This window comes from Manis javanica, chromosome 17, assembly GCF_040802235.1.
Source record: "Manis javanica isolate MJ-LG chromosome 17, MJ_LKY, whole genome shotgun sequence".
NCBI lineage: Eukaryota > Metazoa > Chordata > Mammalia > Pholidota > Manidae > Manis > Manis javanica.
This window is the reverse complement of record NC_133172.1, coordinates 28,100,428-28,123,551: the sequence shown is the minus strand read 5'-3', so window position 1 is coordinate 28,123,551 and position 23,124 is coordinate 28,100,428. Positions and strand designations below refer to the sequence as shown.

At 38.2% G+C, this 23,124-nt stretch overlaps 1 protein-coding gene across 1 annotated transcript; it reads left to right on the top strand.

Moving 5' to 3' along the window:
* The first annotated feature begins 278 nt into the window (after nt 1–278).
* DNAJA2 (DnaJ heat shock protein family (Hsp40) member A2) lies at nt 279–13,544 on the top strand. The gene is made up of 9 exons (XM_017669083.3): nt 279–497; nt 1,928–1,987; nt 2,295–2,518; nt 5,096–5,176; nt 5,431–5,564; nt 7,345–7,541; nt 11,165–11,309; nt 11,458–11,585; nt 12,194–13,544. Exons 1-9 carry the CDS (start codon nt 420–422, stop codon nt 12,383–12,385), a joined length of 1,239 nt encoding a protein of 412 aa, XP_017524572.1. The 5' UTR covers nt 279–419; the 3' UTR covers nt 12,386–13,544.
* Nucleotides 13,545–23,124: the final 9,580 nt, after the last annotated feature.

Genomic DNA, 23,124 nt, shown 5'->3' with positions numbered 1-23,124 from the left:
GGTGCGGAACCGGCTTTCTCTCCCGCCGGAAACTTGAAGCCATCAAGAAGACGGCCTCTTCATCCCCTCAGCACGGCGCATAAACGCCTTTCGGAAAGAGCCGAATTCCTGGAGATCACCAGGAAGAGCTATCCCTTTTTCTACTCTGGACCCCGACAAACGGCCTACAACCAGAGGAGGAGCGAGCAAACCCCCGGCACAACCCCACCCATGACCCCAAACCCCGCGACGGAGCGCTCGGAGGCGGGCTGTGCGCAGCGACGTCACGGCGCGCCGCGCGCCGGGTCAAAGTTCAGCCCCGCCCCCGCTTCCCCCTTGCTGTCTCCCTCGGCCTTCGCTGCTGCCGACGCTGCTGTGGGCCTGGCTCCGCTCCGTCAGCTCCGTCGCCTTCTTCCCTGAGCGCCGCGCGGCCGGCCGCCATGGCGAACGTGGCCGATACGAAGCTGTACGACATCCTGGGCGTCCCGCCAGGCGCCAGCGAGAACGAGCTGAAGAAGGTATTGGGGAGGGGGCTGGCCTGACAGGGTGTGAGCGGAGCGGGCCCGCGCGGCTTTGGTGGCGAGGCCACGCTACGGGGCGGTCCGGAGCCGGCAACAGCCGCGGCCGGCCCAGGCTGGGGGCCGCGGCAGCGAGACCGGCCTCGGCTGACCTTGGGCCGCCTGCCATGCCCGTCCGCAGATGCAGCAAATAAAACCCACCTTTGGGCAAATACGACCAAAACCCTCCCTTTCTCCCTTCCCCGGAGGGGAGCAGAGGCCGGGAGCTGCCGGGAGGCAACTGCTTGCCCAGCGCTCCCTGGGCCGAGGTCAACACCCTGGAAAAACAGGTTGGGCAGAGGCGCCCAGCGCATCCCGGCCCCGGAAGAGAAGTCCACGCCGCGGACGTCGGCGCCGGAACTTAGTCGGGGCTGGTCTAGGGCCTGGCGGGAGGGTCAAGGCCGCCCCCGCCAGAGCTGGGGATGTTTCCTGGAAGCCCCGGCCGCTGGAGCTCCTCCCTCTCTTCCACCCTTGTGGGTCTGTGTGGGGTGCATTGGTCTGTGCCAGGGAACTTAAATGTTCTGTTCCCGCTGCAGGAATAAGCCGTGGGTCCCAGCCAAACACCTCAGTGTGCACTGCCTAAAAATAAATATAAGGCCTCACTGTCGCTGTTTACAATGCTGCGAATCTTTAATCTCAGAATTTCAAAGCTCTTGAAGCATTTGATTAAAGCCCACAGCATCTTCACGGGGCTTAGGGTTGCGTATTTGCACGACAAAAATGATAATGCTCCTCAAGCAGTGGGACCGGTGGTACGGTCGAAAGTAAAGTGCACTTCCTGTTACCTTACCGGAAATGCTGGCCGGTATTATGTAATTCATGTGTCTGAATGAAGGACTGAAGTGCTGTATATCGTGATCACCTAAATGTATGCAACTTCGTTATGACTGAGGTCACTCTAAGACCCCGATTAATCCACCATGTGAAAATAAAACAAGATTTAGAAGCTTCTCTTGGCATTTTCTTGATAATACAACTAGAAGGCAAGAGCTGTCATGAGCAGGGATTCTTACCTTAGCTCAATTTTTGGTGATTTAAGCCAAACAGTCACTTCTTTAGAGTTATTGGAGTCTTCCTGGTCTGGTTACTGGCTGTCAAAGACATTTAATAGTGAAAATGTGGAATTTTTCAAAAATTTTTTCTCTGGCATTGTTTCATGGTTTGTGTTTGGCTGCCATATAAACCTATTTTCAAGTATACAAACTGCTTTGTTAGATTAAATTAAAGAATACCGAGATGGGAAATGCCTAAGAATCCTAATGAATAGAAGATATTTTTGGATGGTTATAATTTTAGAACATTGCTTCTCAGAAAAATGGATGTTAAGTTGGCACTCACAAATCTTGAAACTGTTCTTTGTATATAACTTTTATTTTAATCCTTTATTATAGGCATACAGAAAGTTAGCCAAGGAATACCACCCTGATAAGAATCCAAATGCTGGTGATAAAGTAAGTTATTTGAGACTTTTGTGCCCTGAGGTTTCAACTTAACCTTAAATTGCCCTCCTTCAAAAAAGGAATGTTATAAGAAAAGTCCTCTGTGCCCAAAGAGCCAAATTTTTATGTTGAGTATATCGATTTTGTAATGGGAATGGGAAAATTCTGGGTAGGTGGGAAATAGGACCAGAATGAAACCAAAGATAGTTTACAATTTTCATTAGATTGTGTTTTTATTAGATTATTTATTCTATTTTTATTAGGTTCTAGATTTCCTGTAGAAACAATTACCAATTTTTTTCCTTTTTTACTTTTATAGTTCAAAGAAATAAGTTTTGCATATGAAGTACTATCAAATCCGGAGAAGCGCGAGTTATATGACAGATATGGAGAACAAGGTCTTCGGGAAGGTAGCGGCGGAAGCGGTGGCATGGATGACATTTTCTCTCACATTTTTGGTGGGGGATTGTTTGGCTTCATGGGCAATCAGAGTAGAAGTCGAAATGGCAGAAGAAGAGGAGAAGACATGATGCATCCACTCAAGTGAATATCTTTTTTCTTGTTTAAAATATATTAAGTACTTTTTTTCCCCAAATTGTAATACTCAGTAAAAGAGAAAATGTATCAAAAATGTTGTATTCTTCAGAAAAAAAAATCTTCCATTTGCCTTACTGTCCTCGGGGTGACTAAATTAAATTTGATAGCCTGGATGTTTGTATTTTGCTATAGATCGTAAAGGATAGTTGGTGTTCTTACACCAATAGGAAAGTGGTTTTGTTATATGTTTCTGAGGTTGCTTGTTACTATATGGTTTTAAATTGCAGTTATGAACATTCTTGTCTTTAAAGTATTTAAATCTTCCAAGTCACTTTTATTTAAAAACTTAAAAAGTGAGTTACACTCTTTCTGGTTTGTTTATATGTTACAGTCACTCATTACTTCATCCTCAGTGTGAACTCTCCTAAATTGGTTTCCATGGAGCTTGCTGCCTTTAAGCCTGACATTAACCTGCCAACGTATGAATGGTGTCAGACCTTGATCTTAGATTGCAAACAATGAGAAAATAGTTATTTCACTCTGTAAAATTTGTGGGGTATTTTCTCCTGTTAATTTTTGGTGAACCAATACTAGTTTGACTTGTAAATGCCAGAGACTGAAGTTAAAGTGTTTACTTAAGATATTCCTTACTAGTTTATATATTTGAATAGATAAGAGGAAGTAAAGTATAAACTTTCACATTGTTTGAGCCTCATTCTTAAGTTTGTATTTTAAAAGCATTTCCTCTTCAGAAAAAATCATTTGGTTGTCATTCCAAGAGTAGTACTCATGCAGTGTGAATTAATTCTTTCGTGTTTTTTGATATAGAAATGGTCTAAGAAGTAAATAGGATCAAGAGAGTGCTTGCTGTACCTTTTTTTCTTACTCTTCTTAAATTTTTCATACTGTACAGTAAATGCAGTTTTGTTTCCTGATGTTTTAACATTATTCAGAATTTTCCTTACTATACTGTATTTTGGGTGACTTTATTATATTTAATTCTGTGATTTATTTAGTCAACCTTCTTTCAGAAGGTTGGGTTAAATGGAAGGTTCCTGCATGATGCTTGAACTTGTTTAGTTACTAGTTTAATCAGAAAATGCAGCAAGGAAATAGTTGACCTGATCCTTGTAGGTTCTAGTTTTGAGGACCATATATACTGTCCATAGCCACAAAATGAAACCTTAGTCAGTTGACTTAGTGTAAGGTATTTTTAATTCTTTCTTTTTAAAGATTTTAATGGAATTTGTTGTATCAGCTGTCACTTATATAGGATGTTGCCGGGTTTTTTCTGTAATTGTGCTGCTTTGGGTATCTTTTATATATGGCTTTATTTCTTGACAAATTCCCACGCAGGCATCAGTGTTGTGAGGCTGATAAATATAACTAAATTGCCATGTGGAGGATTGTGCCAGTGTAGCCCTACTAGTATAGAGTGCTAACTTTGCCACACCATTACCCACATTTATCCTTCCCTTGACCATGTTTGTTGACATAAGAATTTTTCTGGATTTTTTAGGTAGTCATTTGCATACTAATTGTAATTAAATATATAACTTGGAAGAGACTTAACCTATTTGTTCTCTGAAAGTGATTTGGTTAAAGGTTCATAGGAGTATTAAAGGCAGGTGCAACCAATTGCTTTTGTGTGAGGTTACGCTTTAGATACTTCCATTAGGTGGAAGTGTTGGTAATGTTTTGTCCATAGTGTTTTATTCAAATACTGCCTAGAATGAGTAAAAGTTTATAAAATAACAATTTTCAGAAAGTTTTAATACCACAAAATAGTATAGGTGCTTTGCAAAACACTTTGTTTGAAGTTTTCCTCTGTTTTAAAGTAAATCATTACTATTAAGATTTAAAAATAATGAGAAGGGTAAAACCAAAGTAAATGCATCACTGCCAGATCCTAAGTGGATACTATTTTTGAATCATAGACCCCTTTGAAAAGTTGAAAAGTTGTTCAGATATACAATTTGCTTAAAATTCAGTGGGTCTTTAAGACCTGTAAATCTCCTAGACTCTATTGAATACCTGTTATTTTCCTCCTCTCTGTCACAGTGTGGATAAGGCCACTTTCTTTCTTTCCCTTTTTTTTTTTTTTGAGATGTGCAATCTTGTGCCTCCCCATAAGTTGTGATATAACTTGGAGCCTTTCTAAATTGTCCTTGGAGGAGCAGAGCCTTGTCCTAGAGCAGGGACTCTGGAGCCAAATGTCTGTGTGATCTTCAGCAACTTAATCTGTTTGGTTTTGTCTTAAAATGCAGATAATCATTGTACCTGTTTGAGAAGGTTGGATTAGATGGCAGGCTTCTGCATGATGCTTGAGCTTGTGCAGTTACTAGTTTTATCAGAAAATGCAGCAAGGAAATTGTTGACCTGATCCTGTAGGTCTGGTTTTGAGCAACGTATGTATTGTCCATAGCCACAAAATGAAACCTTAAGTCAGTTGACTTAATGTAAAGTATTTTTTTAATTCTTTGCTTTAAAAGGTTGTAGTGGAATTTGTTGCATCAGCTGTCACTTAAATCTTTTATTTAAGAGAACTTGGCATTTGATAGAACCTAATTGTTTTCTCCCCAGAGTATCTTTAGAAGATCTGTATAATGGCAAGACAACCAAACTACAACTTAGCAAGAATGTACTCTGTAGTGCATGCAGTGGGTAAGTGTATGTTCTGGTTTATTAAATAAATTTAATCTGTTGTTTCAATGACTCATTTAGTCTATACCTGCTACAAGTTACTCATGATGTAAAACTACCCGACACAGAAAATATGCTAATATTTCTGAAAGTCTGTTTAAAAACAAGTCATTAGGGGTTGAAGATGAAGGTGAAAAACGTATAATTCCTGTCTGTCATGGCCTGTTTGAATAGTCTGTGGGCAAAAATCTAATTTATGCTTTTACTTGCTTTAGCCAAGGTGGAAAAACTGGAGCTGTTCAGAAGTGTAGTGCTTGTCGGGGTCGAGGTGTACGCATCATGATCAGACAGCTGGCTCCAGGAATGGTGCAACAGATGCAGTCTGTGTGTTCTGACTGTAATGGAGAAGGTATGCATGCCAATTCTTCTCTGCTTTTGTGTTGAAATGGATTGGGAATGCAGAAATTGGAGAGACTTGCAAATTTTCTTTTTTAATCTTATTAAAGAAAAGATACAGAGAGTTCTAAAAGAAAAATGTGAAAGTATTCCAGTTTTGCATAGATGCAGTGAACACAGATAACCAGTAAATCTGTATTGTGTTTAATGAAATGTTAGTCTTTTTTAATTCCAAAAAGATGGGCAGAGTTTTTTGTCCCTTTATATTTTGGAAGGTTATATTTGGTAATGAGGGAGATAGCAAAGTGTTATCATTCTAATAAGTAGATTTCACTGTAAGCTTTAGGTAGCTCTTAAGGATAGATACTGGGGTTGAAGCTCATCTCACAGAGGTAAATATTTTAGGCTTTGTGGGAAAAATGGTTTCTGTAACTACTGTTCACCTCTGCCCTTTTAGTGCTTTTATAAGTCACGGACAACATGTAAACAAATGGGCTTAACTGAATTCTAGTTAAACATTACAAAAACAAGGACATGCCCAGTTTGGTCTGTAGGCCTTAGTTTGCCAACCCACTGCTATTCCAGAGCAGTGCTATGCAATAGAATTTCTCTGCAATGATATGAAATATTCTGTATATGTAATGTCTAGTACAGTAGCCACCAGCCTTTGAATATTTAAAATGTGTCTAATGTGACTGACGACCTGAATTTTTTTACTTTAATTAATTTAAACTTTAAATAGCTGCACATGAATGGTAACTATCATATTGTACAGCACAGTTCTAGAGCATCCTTTCAAAATTGCTTCTGGAAGAAGCGAGATAATTTGGAGAAGCTACATATTTTATTCCCCCCATGGAGAGTCTCAGTGGATTTTATCTTAGTAAAGTTTCTTTAAGAATTCCCACCGCCAAGAAACCAAACTTGACTGAAATCTTTTGCCATGTACCATTACCATTTTGAGGAACTGGTGTTTTATAGAACATACTTTGCAAAAGCAGTGTTCTAGAAACAGTCCCTCAAGTCATTCATTATACATGACATCTAAGCTTTAAAGTGTGCCAATAATTAGCCATTAAAGTTGTGCTCTTTTACCACAATGTACTATGTACAACTTCAGTTTTACTTTTACTATACCACTAATCAGATGTTTCAGAAGAATACATACAAGAGAAAAGAGGCTGTTTTGTCTTCAACATGGTATGGAGGTAGTTAGTGCCAGCTAAAATTCAGTCATCTCTAATTGGCTTTGCAAATTCTCACTGGTAGTATACCTAAATAAAAGGGAGATCCATTATAGAACACCTGAGCCGAGTTTAGTCTATGATATAAATGAAATCCAATACCAACTATACAATGTAATAATGAGCTGTAAAGGGTATTTAAATTTTTATTTGGATGTCTCTGTCAACAGGCTTAAACTTACATGAAACTAAAACTGAAAACAAAAGATGAAGGAGCATTTTAAGCTCCAGCATCTGACCACCCATTTTGTTTCCTCAATCCTTTAGCTTTGTCTTAACTTAGAGAGTAGAGTAAGAAACCAAGAAAGTATTGTTTAAGATATATTTAAACTCCAGAGTAGAAGAGACTAGTAGCTGGGTCCTTCAGGTAAACTGTACTAGTATATGAGTTTTTGTAGTATGTAAGTACTAAAAATACTTTAAACAAAACTCAAGGTAGCAATTAAAAGACATCCAGAAAATTAATAAAGGCATTATTATCAAGACCTATTTTACTTAAGAGTGCAGTGTAGTGCTCTTGCTGGAAGGTTGAATGACCTCTCTTTCCAGGAGAGGTAATTAATGAAAAGGACCGCTGTAAAAAATGTGAAGGGAAGAAGGTGATTAAAGAAGTCAAGATTCTTGAAGTCCACGTAGACAAAGGCATGAAACATGGACAGAGAATTACATTCACTGGGGAAGCAGACCAGGCCCCAGGAGTGGAACCGGGAGATATTGTTCTTTTGCTACAAGAGAAGGAACACGAGGTAATTTCCTTTTTGCTTGTTTTGTTTTTGTTTTATCCAGAAATGGGTCTTACATGCAAGGTACAGGTTCAGTCTGTTTGTGTTCCCTGTAGCCAACAGTGAACATAAATGAGGTTAATTGATTAAGCTGAGTTCATAAGAACTGACTTGTTGAGGAGACCAACACGGCAGGAGTGGTCAGAAGCACTGTAAAAGGAGTCAGTTTTGGTCCTAGCTCAGCCATTGGCTAGCACTATAATCTTAAGTAATCCTGTTGTCTATGTATCCCAGTTTTCTTGTTTATGAGAATAAGGGCATTGGACCAGATGATCTAAGGCAGCTTATTTTTCATTATAAAACTCCTTTGATGGGTGGTGAGTGGACAGCTTCAGTCCTCAATGCTGCTATGTTGATTTGTTTTACATATTGGGTATCCAGGTGAGCTTTTCTTGTAAGAAAGGTTCTGCAGTTTAAAGAAAAATTATTATTTTGAATATATATTGTATCTGGTATGTACCAGGCAAAATTAACTGGTATAATGATGTGGTCTAGTATATGTTGTTTTGATTATACCATTGCAGTGGCGGTATTTTTTAATGTGCTATATGGTATACTGTAGACCTTTATTCATGAAGAGTGTATTTGGAGCTATTCATAGAAACATCCCTTAGAAATCACCTAAATTCTTGAGTATTATAGAAGTATTTGCCAGTATTCTGGCCTCGTACTTAATCACATAAACTTGAATTCCTCTGAAAGTCTTTATATCACAAGTCATCTGCCTTTTTACTTTGCACTAAAATTTTCTCATATTTGATGGTGATTTCTGCAATTAAAGTAAACTTTTAAAAAATCACTTCAAGAATTCAATAGAAAACAAAGCCGTATTGAGATGCAGATTCTGGCAATTTGGTGAGATTCATTCCCTCACTGGGTTGTGACTTGCTTTCCTACTAGTCTTTCTCAGGGTATACTAGTCAAATTTCTTGCCTCAGCAAAGCTGTATAAATTACTGTATGTATCTTGGCCCTTCGTGGATATTGTGAACCTCCAAATGGCAAGGGTCTTCTAGATTGCTAAAAATAGAATTTCTAGGATTCTGCCTTGGGACCTTACAGGTTGAAATGTTGGTAAGCTTAAGATTCCCTGTTAACTGGCATTTTAGCCACTTCCTCATTTGTTCATTTTTGCCTTCCATGCACACCATACTAGGCATAAAAGGTAGAAAGATAGATAGCCAAGTCATCAAGATGCTTGTAGCCTACTTACATGTAGAGTAAACTGTATTGAAAGGTGATACAAAAAGCATGCCGGTATTTTCACTGGTACATCAGTGAAACAGTGAGAGAGGTTATCAAATGCTGCCTGGCAGTGCAGCAGCAGGCGGTAGTGAGGAAGTTAGTTTGTATTTGGAAGAGAGTAAAGATGATGTTTCTGGGTTTTTAGCATGTCACACTGATGGTGAAACTTTTTTACCCCTAAGTTTAGCCCTTAATAGTGAAATGTAATTCAGTTGAGATTTTTAAAATAAAGATTACTGGAGTCTGAGACAATGGACTTAAGTTCTGACTTCCATTTACTAGCATAGGCCTCCCTGGTCTTGGCTTTGCTTACTAAAAAACAAAGATAGTCCTGCCTCCGAAGGATACAGCAGAATCAGTTGAGATAATGAATAAGCTGCTTTTCCTTCTTGGGGATGTGGGGAGGCATTCAGAAGATCACCTCTTAAAATTGTTGGTAGCAGTGGAATTGCATGTAATTTCCAACATACAGCAGATATAACTAACGTAGAAAAAAGATGTTAAAGGTAAGAATGGAAGTTCTTCTAAGTCAAAGGTTGTTCTTTCTTGGTTTTTATTATGACCAGTAAAATAAATTTGAACCTAAGATGAGATTTAAGCATCTTGTTTTATTTATACCACTGAAAATACTAACCTTCTGAAGAAAATTTGATTAGTTTGGGCTTTTTGTCACTCTGCTAATAGTTGTGCTGAAGGAATTGAATTATGAGGCCATGAGATTAGGATGAGTGCTATAACCAAGACAGTATATGCCTTCTGATCAAAAAGCACTCATTTGAGAATGTGATGTATCATGAGTATTCATCTTTCATGACAGGTGTGTGTGGGTTTTGGTGAATCGGCTACCATTTGCATTTGAACAGCAAAATCCAGAGTATCTGCTGATGTTATCCCTTCTGTATACTTTTGTTTTTCAGAAGTCATCACTTCTGTTTTACTGTCTGGTTCTTGGTCATCCCTGTTTATTAATCCTGTTTTTCAAAAACTCCCTCTCCTTTGCTTGCTTATTCTCTGTTCAGGTGCTCACATCAAATTGTCATGCCTACCCACACTTTCTGCCAGTTTCCTCCCCACAAAAAACAACCCTGATACCATATTTTTAATTTGGGTCATTTTAAGTTGAGTTCTCCTATCCAAGAACATGGTGTCCTTTCTTGTGTCCTTCTTTAACCAAAGCTGTAAGGATATTTGGTTAAAGATGTGTCTTAACAATAGCCTTTCACATTTCTAAAAGCTTTGAAACATTCTACATTAAAGAATCCTTGTTGAATTTGATTTTTCCACCCATTGTGAGAAATAAGTAAGTGCACATGGGTAATAGACATTTAGTAGATCTCAAACTTTAGCATACATTAGAATTGCCTGGAGGTCTATGTTAAAACTAGATTGCTGGCCCCGCCTCCATAGTTTCTGATGCAATACATTTGGTGTAGAGCCCAAGAATGTGCATTCCTACATGCTTCCTGGTGCTTCTTGATGCTACTGGTCCAGGATAATGGATTGAAATTAACTCTCCTTTAGGGGTAAATTTAGGAGGATAATTTAGGAAAAAAGGTTATCTTTCAGATTTCCTCTGTTTCCAAAATGAACCAGCTAGCATTAGTCTTTGGAAGAGACTTGTATTGAAAAATCTAAATAACCTTTCACTGCATTTAATTTTGTTTCACCTTAAAATTCAAAATGTAGATATTTATAAACTCCAATAAGCAAAAACTACAAATTTGTTTTTGTCCTGTGTGAAATTGGATGTATTTTTCCCTCACGTTGAAAGGTCTTGATACTTACTGAATAACCTTTTGCATTAGCTAGTCCATAGGCTTATTATAGTGTAATAATAAGCCAGCTTTAGCATTTGTTGCTTCTTTACATTCATCTAAGCAAGTTCTGAACTTTAGGTAAGGTAAAACTTGTTTGTATATGTGTAAAGCATGGGATTGAGCCTCTTTACTGGTTGAGCTTTTTATGTTGAACTTGGACCCTCCGCTTCCCCAATTGGGGAAACACTCCAAGGTCAACTGGTTCTACAGAATTCTCCTGGGCCTACTGTACCTTTTCTTTCAGAGTAAAGGTCAGGAAATGGGCTATAAATGCAGAATATACCTGGTTCTGTTTTTGGAGCCTCAGCTGTGCCTTATGAACCATTGTTTTCCCAATTCCTATGCTTTTCTTACAGGAGTGACTAGCACATTGAGAATGGTTTCCTTATGTAAATACAGGGAATTACAGATGGGGACAAGCAGTAAATAGTGGAATTAAGGTTTTGAAATTGAGTCAAAGAACACAGTAGAGCAGAGTGTGGTTCCATACATTTTTTTTTTAATTTTTCTGTGTTTTATTTGCCAGGTGTTCCAAAGAGATGGGAATGATTTGCACATGACATACAAGATAGGACTTGTTGAAGCTCTATGTGGATTTCAGTTCACATTTAAGCACCTTGATGGACGTCAGATTGTGGTGAAATACCCACCTGGTAAAGTAATTGAACCAGGTAAATCTTGGGTTTTTTTCCTGATCCAGGATTCCATGTATTTTACAATTTGTAATTTTCTATAGTAGATAACCCTCAAAACAGTGTTACAGAGCACCTTTCTTCTTGGGTAAAATTCTTAGTAGTTTCTTCTTTACTTAAATAATAGGATGTGTCCGTGTAGTTCGAGGTGAAGGAATGCCACAGTATCGTAATCCCTTTGAAAAAGGTGATCTTTACATAAAGTTTGATGTGCAGTTTCCTGAAAACAACTGGATCAACCCAGATAAACTTTCTGTAAGTATTCTCTCTAAATTTAAACAATGGATGACTTTAAGTTCAATTAAGTTGTGTTTCTTTGTCACCTTCCATTTGTGTTTGGTGTTAAGATTAGATAACACAATCTATAAAATTTTACTTTTTTAATATTTGAGTGATTGATGGGCTGTCCTAGTTATTAAAGAAGTGATTGCTGGTGTAAATGTTGATGGAGCCAAGCAGGGAATAATAATGAAGTAAAGCAAACTGGTGTGAGGTGGTGGTGGGAGAATTGGGACACCTGAAAAATAGATCCCTCACCTGAAGAGGGTAACCCCCAGCTTAGTATCTACTGGTTGTTCCGTGGAGGCAAGCATGTCTGATGTGAAATTTTCCAGTGTTTAAATGTTGACAACTTATTCTGGGCATTCTGTTTTGTTTTCTAAAGTAAGAGATGACTTGTACAAAAGCTGTCTGCAGGTTTGGTCTGTGGGTCATCAGTTTGTGATCTCTGGCTTAGAATGCAAAGACTTACCTCTTTTAACTCTCAAAGTAGTACATACCTTTGTATACCTTTTGATTGTATCAAAAGGGAAGTTGATGAAGGTGTCTTACAACTAATCTTATTTTTGTTTGTTTTAATGAAGGAACTAGAAGATCTTCTGCCATCTAGACCAGATGTTCCAAACATAATTGGAGACACAGAGGAGGTAGAGCTTCAGGAATTTGATAGCACTCGGGGCTCAGGAGGTGGTCAGAGGCGTGAAGCCTATAATGATAGTTCTGATGAAGAAAGCAGCAGCCATCACGGACCAGGAGTGCAATGTGCCCATCAGTAAACTCTGCAAACAAATTGCACAGGTGGATTTTCTTTCCACGTTTGCCTGGTTTGTTTTCAGTGATCCAGCTGGAGTGTGTGGTCAGTCCAAATGAACTGATGGACATCTGTTGGTCTATGTGTAACTTTAAAAATTGGTATAGTATCTACAGAGTGTATAATTTAAACTAACCACAAAGCTTTACATCTTCATTTCGACTGTTCTGTAGCAGAATAAAGCACTTGAAAGGAAACAACTCTCTTTTACACATGGGTTATAAGTTTTAGCCCTGGTATCTGTGCTTGATTTTTATCAGTTTTGTGTAGATTTTATGTTTAATATTTTACATTCAATCCCACATTGTAAAGTTTGTGTACAATTTGTCCTGAAGCTTTGTGTTTGGCTGCACCTGCATAAGCTGCTACAAATAGAAAAAAGAATTTCATAGCCTGTATCTATTATTTAGATGCATGGAAAAATGGGCTTTGCACACAATGGGTTTGGAGCTGACTGGGAACAATGGAAAAAATAACATTAGTTATGGTTGTAAAGGTTTTTTTTCTTTTTTTTTTTTTTTTTTTTTTTACCATCTTGTGAAAGGTTTCCGAAACTTGATAATAAAAAGCTGTTGGTGTAAATTATTCTTTGTGTTACATTTTTAGAAGGAAGAATTGCATTTTGAACTATAAAATGTTACCCTTAAACTGGAGAATGTATCAGTTCTGGTTCTTAAACAGCCCTTAAAAACCTATTGGCCTGAAGCTTCTGCCTCAGGTTCATGCCCATTTTATAGTTTAAAAGCAAATGAAAGTTTGGTATGTTGGTAGAAACAGGCTTTATTGGCTTCAACTGATGCTTTGTAGAGTCAAGGACATCTGAGTTTCAAAACTTATAAGTAATGATCCTGACACTGGGGCCAGGTTAACCTAGCCTCTATTTCCCCACAACCATCCCCTTTTTAAAAGTAACATAACAGCAAATAATTAGAACCATGTCTGCATAAAACCTGTTACAATGCTCTGTTTTCATTAAATGTTAAATTAAAGATTCTCTGTCTCCATTAAGTTGAATATTTGAGATTGGGGGAAGCATTGATACTACTAATGTTTTATAGAAAAGACTCTTGAGCTGGTATGAGAAAAATCAGGTAAAACTACTATTAAAAGGTTGTTGTATTGCTCTTTCCGTCTTTGAATTACCTTTTCATTCCCAGGGTAGGTATTTTTAGAACACACTTTAATTTTAGGGAAAAGAGACATCAGTTACACATCTTAAATTTGTAAAAGAACAAATGCAGGGAAACTGAAAACTAAAAATTTAAGGGTTTTATGCCATCCCTAAGCCTAAACAGAGTACTTGTAGTTAATTTCCAGAACTAACAGAACCCCAAATGAAAAAAAAAAAGGGGTCCTGGCATTAATCGAGGTCTCTGAAGTTTAAATTATTGCCCTATGTACTCTACCTCCATTGTACAAAAAATATTTTACAGCCAGCCTGGGCAAGATTCAAAAGCATAAAAGTTTTATATCCAAGTTTACTTCCCACAACCAAGTTAAGCATAAGAAATGCAGTGGTGATATAAAGTTTGTAGCCTTTCCAATAAAAGCTTATGAAACAGTTGTTTAGTGTAGTCTTTGAATTCTTCCCAGCAAAGAAAACCATATAGAAAGGGGATATGACCTTGCTAAGATCTGTTTTACTCAGTCTAGCTCTACTTTATATAGAGCACTTGCCTAGAGAATAAGCATGAGTCGTATCACCAGTACAAAGAATCTTTTTAGTGGTTTTATTGAAATACTCATGCCATTAAATCTACTTTTCACCAAGTATGTAATGTGGTGGTTTTCAGTACATTTCAGATTTTGGAATCTTCACTAGTAATTGCACATTTTCATCACCTCAGAAAAACGCCAAATTCATTAGCATTCACTCCCCATTCCATTCCCCAGTCCCTGATACAATCACTAATCTGGTTTTGTTTCTAAGGATTTGCCTAATTTGGACATTTTCTATAAAATGGAATCAATATGTGGCCTTTGTTGATGTGTTCATTTAGTGTGTTTTCAAGATTCACCCTTACTGTAGCATTTATCAGTTCATGCCATTGCCAAATACCATTCCATGCATATGTTCACCCATCCTTCAATTGGTGGACACTGGGTTTTTTTCCATTTGGAATACTGCTAATGAATATTTGTGTGCAAATTCTTTGCGAGGACTATTTTCAACTTAAATACATACCTAGGAGTGACATTACTGAGCCACATGGTAACTGTTAAATCTTTCGGTGAATTGTCAAAAACTTTTCTGGAAAGGCTGCACCATTTCACAGTCCTACCAGCAATGTATGAGAGTTTCATCTGTCTTATTACAGCCATCCTAGTGAAGTGATTGTGATTTTGCATTTGCCTAGTGACTAATGATGTTAAGTATCTTCGCATATGCTTACTGGCCATTTGTCTCCTCAGAGAAATGTTTGTTCAAATCCTTTGCCCATAATTAATTCAGATTTTCTTAGTTTTTACTTTTTTCTGTACCAGGATACTGTTTTACACTTGTGATACCTGCATAGGCACTTCTTGGTTGTGACAGTTCTCAGACTTTGTTTTTGTTGATCTAGACAATTTTGAGGAATACTGGCCAGGTACTTTGAAGAATGTCCCTCTACTACACAAGTAGAAGTTGTTTCTAACAGCACTAGTTGCAGGAATGAATCAGCATAATTAAAAGAAAAACCTGTTTCCTACATGGAGTTAGTGCAGACCCCATAGGTTAAGAACTCAGTCCCACAAGACTGCCCAAACTTCAGATGCCAAACTCAAGTCACTAACTTCTGTCACCCATACTTCTTGCCAGCTGGTTATAAATTAGGATTACACACAACCCACTCCTCAGGTTTGATAATTTGCTAGAATGGCTAGTAGAACTCAGAAAAACACTTTACTAGGATACAACTCGGGAACAGCATTTACTTAATGCCACAGACTAAGATCCATAAACCTAGAGTCTCTTTTCTTGCTGCCTTGACTTTTCTTTCAGTGTATTTAAGTAAACACATAAATAGCTGGAATTTCACTATAAAAAGATGCATATAATCAGAATTCTTGTGACTAATTCATCTCTAGTTGCAGGGATTTGATAAAATTCTCAAGAACATAATCTTGTACAGACTTCTAGAGAATGTTGTTAGTATGGTTCTTGTTTTTAATTTCTGAAAGTTCATGTAAATCACTGGTGGACCAGTTGTCAACGCCATCATAAGTCAGGCCAGAGATGCTAGAAGACCTGACTACTATAGGATGCTGTAGAGAGAAAAGGACCTGTGAAAGCTCTTTTGCAGTGGTAGGTTGAGAACCTTCAATCAGGGATATATTTCAGCATCCGTGGGTGGACAGCTAATCCCTTCTGGTGATCTATATATTTTCTGTTAGGAAGGCTGTACACTATCATTAAAAAATCTAGAGAACTATGTGATCTTGAGAAATGAATAATCCACTCCCCCCAAATCCCACACATGAGACTAACAATACAGATTGGTCTTTATTCTTCAAGATTTTTTTTTAATACATATAGAGCCAAATATCCCATCTTAAGTCCTCTTCCCAGATGCAACCACTTTTGTCAGTTTCTCATGTGTATGTAAAAATGGGATACAACTTATTTTACAACTATTCTTTGGTCTTACTATTCTTTTGGCATATTTGCATCCTAATAACAAATACCTGTCTTCTTTTTAATGATCTCAAAGTTCTTTGGATGAATGATTATCCATTCTTCTATTGATAAATATTTGGATCTTTTCCAATTACTTCTTTTTACAAACATGGACATGGCTAATATGTATACAATGCACAGATTACAAAATTAAGCTCCTAATGCATAAAACACTGGCAAGCAGCAGAACCTCAGTAAATATTTATTGAATGAAGGAAGTGCCTCTTGATCTTCTGACCTAAATCCCTGAAAAGGAACTCTAGAAAAATAATATATCCCTGTTACTACACCAGAATTGGGACGGAACCAAAATGTGTTTAAAATGAATATATTCCAATAGTCATAGCAAATTCTCAACTTCTTCACTACCAAGACCTCATACTGAAATATTTTGCTTCCCAAACAAGCTATGATTACTTACATTTTTACTTTATTAAACCAAAGCCATAAAATGAGGATCTATATCCTCAAAGGTATAGCTGATCCCTTGTCCCCAACCCTCTTGATGATCTTACTTTCCAAATAAGCCAGTCAATATAGGTAGCAGTGGTATGACAGGACAACATGGTGACACCCCACCCCGTTCTCTTTCTCACCCCATTGGTCCAGGGATGTCTTATAGCTAAAGCTCCTTAGGTTCTGGGTCTTCTCTGGCTTGATCTTAGACATCAGTCAGTAGCTAGATACCCAGAATCATCATCCTAGGAAAGACAGACAGTATATCTTGATAGTCTAGAGATGTCCACTGTAGTGGCCCCACTACAATAATTTATGCTTTGAATTCTTCATTTCTTGCTGTCAAAGAGAGTCAATCATTGGTTAGCTGATTGTTTAGAGGCGGCAAAAATCCAAGACTTCAAGGATGGAGAAGCAATGCTCTAGGCGAGCTCTGCCTTCACTCTTGAGAAACTCTCTGACTCCTTACTTTAGTATGCCTTTGGTCTCAAAGAGTTTGTCCAGAGTTTCCTTGTCCTTCATTTTACTCACAGAGGACTATGGACTTAATTTGTTCAACACAAGAGTCCTCAAACTAATATTTGGTCCTCATAAAATCTTTAGAATGGCTTTGCCAATGGTATACATTTTGATCTCACTAAGACATTCCAAAGCATGAGTATATAAAGATTAACATTCTGCTAACACTGACTAATACACACTTACATCTAAGACATCTTGTGATTGCAATTAATGAAAACACACCAGTCACAAGAAGCATATCTGGAGGGGGAGTAATCATAACACATTATCTTGTATCATTGAAGGTCCAAGAGTCTTTGTTCATGGACAGTCCGGGGACCAGAGGTCTACCTAAGAAACAAGAGTTGGCACAAAAGAAATCAGCTGATAAAGAGCTTCCCAGAAGGCAGTATACCCTTCTTTAAGGTCCTGAATTAGAACACCTAATACAGTAGATCCATAGAGAGACAAAAGCTCTCTTTGTTCCATGCCCATAGACCACCAGATCTCCGGCCCAGGCTAGTCAACCCCAGTTCCCTTTGTTTGCTTGAAAAGGACAAGGCAAAAACTATGTCAGGAGTGTCAGGGCTTATAATGAACTTTTTTTTTAGTACTTTGGCTACCTTCATTCAATAACCTGTCTTCAGGTACTTATACTCTGGTTTTCCTCTAAAGCCAGGAGTCAGCAAAGTATAGCCCATGATCAACTTTAGCCTACCACCCATTTTTATAAATAAAGTTGTAATGGAGTACAGCCATGCTCATTCTTTTACATATTTTCTACGCTGCTTTCATGCTACAATAGCAGGGTTGAGCAGTTACCAATAGGGGCCATATGGTCTGTAAAGCCTAAGATATTTACTATACGGCCCTTTACAGGAAATTTTGCCTACTTCTCCAAGAAATCACTACCTTCCTCACTCTTGCGAATTAGAGCCAGTTTGAGTTGGGTTTTCTGTCATTTTGCAACCTAGTCCTTCTAGTGTGGCTTCTAGTGTGGCTTAAAACACATGCCCAGAGCAATGGGCCATTCCTATCATAGATGGACAGGAACTATGTTGCTTTGACCAGAAGCTGCCACTTGTTTTCTGTCAACAGGATCAAATATTTGAAATTGGGCATTTCCCAGAAAACCGTAGGTGTACAGTCACCATCTGATAATGCCTCACTTATATATATTGATGGCAGAAAAGAACAGATACATATATATTTGATGCGAGAGCAATAGTACTGTGGATTAACAGGCTTAACAAGAGGGAAGCTTGCTGACTCCTCATCTCAGGGTGTGGATGGTGTCAGAATAGCCAACCAATGGAATGATTGATATGTGCCAGTGTTTCACATGTATTACATCATATGAAACACACAACAACCCTGTAAAGTAGAAATTATTATTGCCCCAGTTTACAAATAAGGAAGCCAGATAGAGATACAAAGGAATTTCAGAAATGTCATGTGGCCAGTATGTGATGAAGAGAGGATTCTAATTCAAGTCCAAATTCTAAGGCCTGTGCTCTTCAGCATATGCTAAACAACCAAGCCAGCAACCCTAAGCAGCAACAATTACTCACACTTCCACAAAAGTCGGAGTGGGGCTCTCATCAGCCTGGTGTGGGTCATATGCCACCCTTGAACCAGTCACTGGAGTGGGCATGGAGAACCAGTCACATGCCCAACCATGAGCTTAAAGTGCGGCAATTATTTACAATAGCCAAGATATGGAAGCAACCAAAGTGTCCATCAATAGATGAATGCATAAAGAAGATGTGGTAATTATTTATAATGGAATATTATTCAGCCATAAAAATGAAAGCCTGCCATTTGCGACAACATGGATGGACCCAGAGGGTATTATGCTCAGTGAAATAAGCTAGGTGGAGAAAGACAAATACAATATGATTTCACCTATTTGTGGAATCTAAAAATCAAACAAAACAAAATAAATAAAACAGCAGCAGATTTTTCATGTGAAACCTTCATAAGAGCGTATATCAATAATACTTTAATAAAATATTTTTTAAAAAAACAGCAGCAGACTCATAGACACTGAGAAGCGACTGGTGGTTACCATGTGGAAGGGTTGGGGTGGGTGGGTGGGTGGGGATGGGGATAAAGGAGCACAAAATTCCCAATCATAATATAAGTTGGTCACAGGGATGAAAAGTGAAGCATGGAAAACATAGTCAATGATTCTGTAACATCTTCCTATGTTGATAAACTACACTAGCCGGGGCAAGGATTTAATAATGTGGGTAACTGGTGAACCACTGTGTTGTATACTTGAAACTAATACAATATTGTGTACCAACTATACTTCAATAACACAAAGCAAAGCAAAGCAAAGCAAAACAAAACACAAAAACACTGCCCACAGGATCCCATAGGTGACCACCTCCTGCTGGTGCTTAAACATTTTTTCATCTAGAAATCCCTTTCTAGGCCTTTATCTTAGGGAGATGATGGTAGTGCCACAAGATTCAATATGAAAACGTTTGTTGAAACTGTTTACGTCTGTGAGTAACTGGAAATTATCTTAACATTCCCCACTTAATTTTGTCACAACCATTCAATGCATAGTATGCAGCTGTTAAAACACAATGTTTCAAAAAATGTTTTATAATATGTTAATTTATAATAGAAGATGCATTCGATATGATCTGTTTTTAACATATATTCCTGCATAACTGTCATAATAGAAGGTACACAAAGTTGAAAATAACGATTTTCTCTGCATTTCAATTTATGGATGTTTAAAAATGTTTTTATTATGACTGTACACAAAAGTAGAATAATATAATGAACCAGTATACATTATTTCATACATTATCAATATTTGGCCATTAATACTGCTTTACTCATTTTTTTTATTAAAGTATCACTGATCATATTGGTTTCTACAACACAATGATTGCATTAAGCAGTTGAAAACTAAATCTGATTGATCCAGCTATGCTGTAAAGACAAATAAGGGCTCACAACAGCTTAGTGATCCTTTAGAATTCTTAAGAATTCTTCTCAAGGACTAGCCAGCCCAAGTATTTTAGGGCAGAACAACATTATAGGGGAAAATCCCATCTTTAAGAGAGACACAGACTGACAGAGACAAAGAGAAAGTTAGACAGACTGATTTCCATAACCAAATACTTTTTAGGTAGTTATCTCCAGGTTACCCTGGAGGTCCCTGCTTAAAACACTGTGCCTGCATTTAAACAGCCCAAACCAGCCCAGCCACACTTACTGCTCTGAAAAAACTGGTAATAGTCACAGTATTTCCTCCTCCCTGTCCCCTTTGCTCAAAATCAAGCTGAGTGTTTTGTTTGAGCATCTGTAAAAGAAGATACCTACAACTCTTTCCTTCCCCCTATTTTTTCCTATGCATATACCAACATATGGATTGTCTGAAAGCAATAGAAACAACTCCAGCTAACTTGGCCAAAAGGGAGGATTTATTGGCCTTTAGAATCCAGGAAATCAGAAGGGCAGAAATTAGCTAGGGACTTCCAAGGCAGATGAAGAATTTCAGGACAAAACACACGAAGGCCTTTGGGCCATGGACTCTCTTTCTGATTCTCTCTGAATGTCAGTTTTGTTTTCTGAGGACCTCTTTTCCTCCATGAAACAAAATCCATGTTTGTGTTTGGGCCGTGAGTTTCATGTTTTAAAAAAATTATTTTAGCCTTTGGATAATTAGATTCTGTGTTTCAAGTTAGAATATCCTGGGAATGGATTTATTGACTAATCCAAAAACCAAGGGGTACAGACTCACTGAAGAGTAAGACAGCTCCCTTACTTGGGGGAGAGAAGAATATTCCCAGGAGATGGACAGGGTGAGTCTGATCAGACAATACTGCAGATGTCTGCTGTTACACACACATGGCAATGCAATTGCTGCTTCCAGTTAACAGTGCTTCTTGGAGAACTATTCACATCAGCAGATATCAGTGTACTCACCTGGATTAACAGTTACATGGCATTCCATTGAGGAGATATGCTAATCCCTTGTTAATGGATACTTAGACCCCCTACCCCTTTTGCTATGGCCAGCAATGCTGTCAAGAACATCCTTGAACCTGTATCTTTCACACATGGGAAAACACTCTAGGACAAATTCCCAGAGGTGGAATTTTTAGATCAGGGGATGTATGTATTCCCTCTCACCCCACCCCAATTAAGTCTTTTGAGCTTTAATTTTGATGCCGGGGTTCTTGTTTTCAAAGTCAAAGAATGAGCTTCACAAACATCCAAGGTAGGAGAACCAGGGAGAGGCTTTTATTTAGAAATAAAGTGAGAGGAAAGATCTCCTGGCTCACTCCAGGAGGGGACAAGAGAGCCTGGGGTAGTGTGTTGTCTAGGGGATTTATAGACAGTTGAGGATTTTTGGGAATTGAGGGCTTAGAGTGCAGACTTGTACCACCTGCCCTGCCCTCAAGGTGGGCTGGGTTGTTGTCTGTTTACTAGGGCTGTTTACAGTGAAGTCACCAGTTATGCTGAGATACCCTTGCAGAACACTCAAACATTCCAGGCCAAGTTGCTCCTGGCCTTTTGACCTTTAACTGTTCTCACTGAAGATGTCTATATTCTTAGTCTAGTATCTTTACCCTAGAGAATTAGTATGACCTTGACTTTACATAATGCTGAACACAGAGTTTCGATAGGGACTTTACATTATTACATTGCTTTGACTGTAAATATCCTGCCTTGCTTTTTCCAGAGGCCCTCACCCTACTCTGTCTAAGCCCATGGTCCCTGTCTCAATTTCACATAGGGTGAAATACACAAGTCATTAAGTGGAGAGTTCTGAAAGTTTTAACAAATGAGTACACCAGTGTAACTCACAGCCCTATAAAAGACATAGACAGGCCATGATGGAGTAACAGAGACTGGATTTACTCAATCACTTTAAACAACTAAAAAAACTGAAAAATAATAGCCACATGAAACAATAGGTTCCAGACATTGGACAAAAGGCAGCATGAGACAGTGTCTCTGAGAGATGAGAAACAAATGAAGGGGGCCCTAGGATGCCCCAGCTTTCTGCTTACCCAGAGCTTTCATGCCACAGTACATGGAAAGGGATCCCGACCAGTGCCTTCTTATATAAGCTCTGGTGGATATGTGAACTGCTTTAGGGTCCACAGTCTCCCTGCCAGAGGCCACTGGCTCATCTAAGTTAGGCCTGTTGGCAGTGGACCTCACACATTGTCCTTAAAAGATTTAACTACATATCTTTGATAGAAACAGTCTGAGTTAAATAAGTGGGAATAAGGAATGAAACCTATATCAGGGGAATTTTTTTTCATTTGCTTAATTCACAGTTCAGTATTTGTTTATAATTTGTATCATTTTGGATCTGTACTCCAGACAAAAATAAAGCAACTTGAAATATTGTGTTTAAAGGAATTCAAGTGTTCTATCATTAAATTATTTACTTTATAAAAAATTTGTATTTCTCTTAGATAAATAACTCACTAGGAATGGAATTTCTGGGTCACGGAGTAGACATAGGTTTTACTTGGTAAGAAGTCACTGATTTTCTAAAATGATCTTATCATTTTACATTCCCACCACCAAAATTTGTATTGCTCCACATCCTTGACATTTGGTATTGTCAATCTTTTTCCTCTTAGTCATTCTAGTGATATCTTAGTGCTCTTAATTTGTATTCTTTCCCATCCCTGATGATGTTGAGCGTTGTTCCACGTGCTTACGGGCCCTTTGTGTATCTCCTCCTGAAAAGTGCCTGCTCCAGTCTTGTTTTTCAGTTGGGCTGTCTGTCTTGTTATTGACTTTTTAAAGGTCTTGATATACTCTTGATACAAGTCCTTTTGAGATTTGTGTTCTGCAAATGTTTTCTCCTACTCTGGCTTTTCTTATCACTTCTTAACAAGTCCTTTAAAAACTAGTTGTTCTTCAGAGAAGACAAGTAGTGACTCTACAGCATCTTACTATGCTGATGGACAGTGACTGTAATGGGGTTTGTGGGGGGGACTTGATGAAGGGGAGAGCCTAGTAAACATAATGTTCCTCATATAATTGTAGATTAATGATACCAAAAAAAGTAGTTGTTCTTAATTTTTATGTGGTTCAAT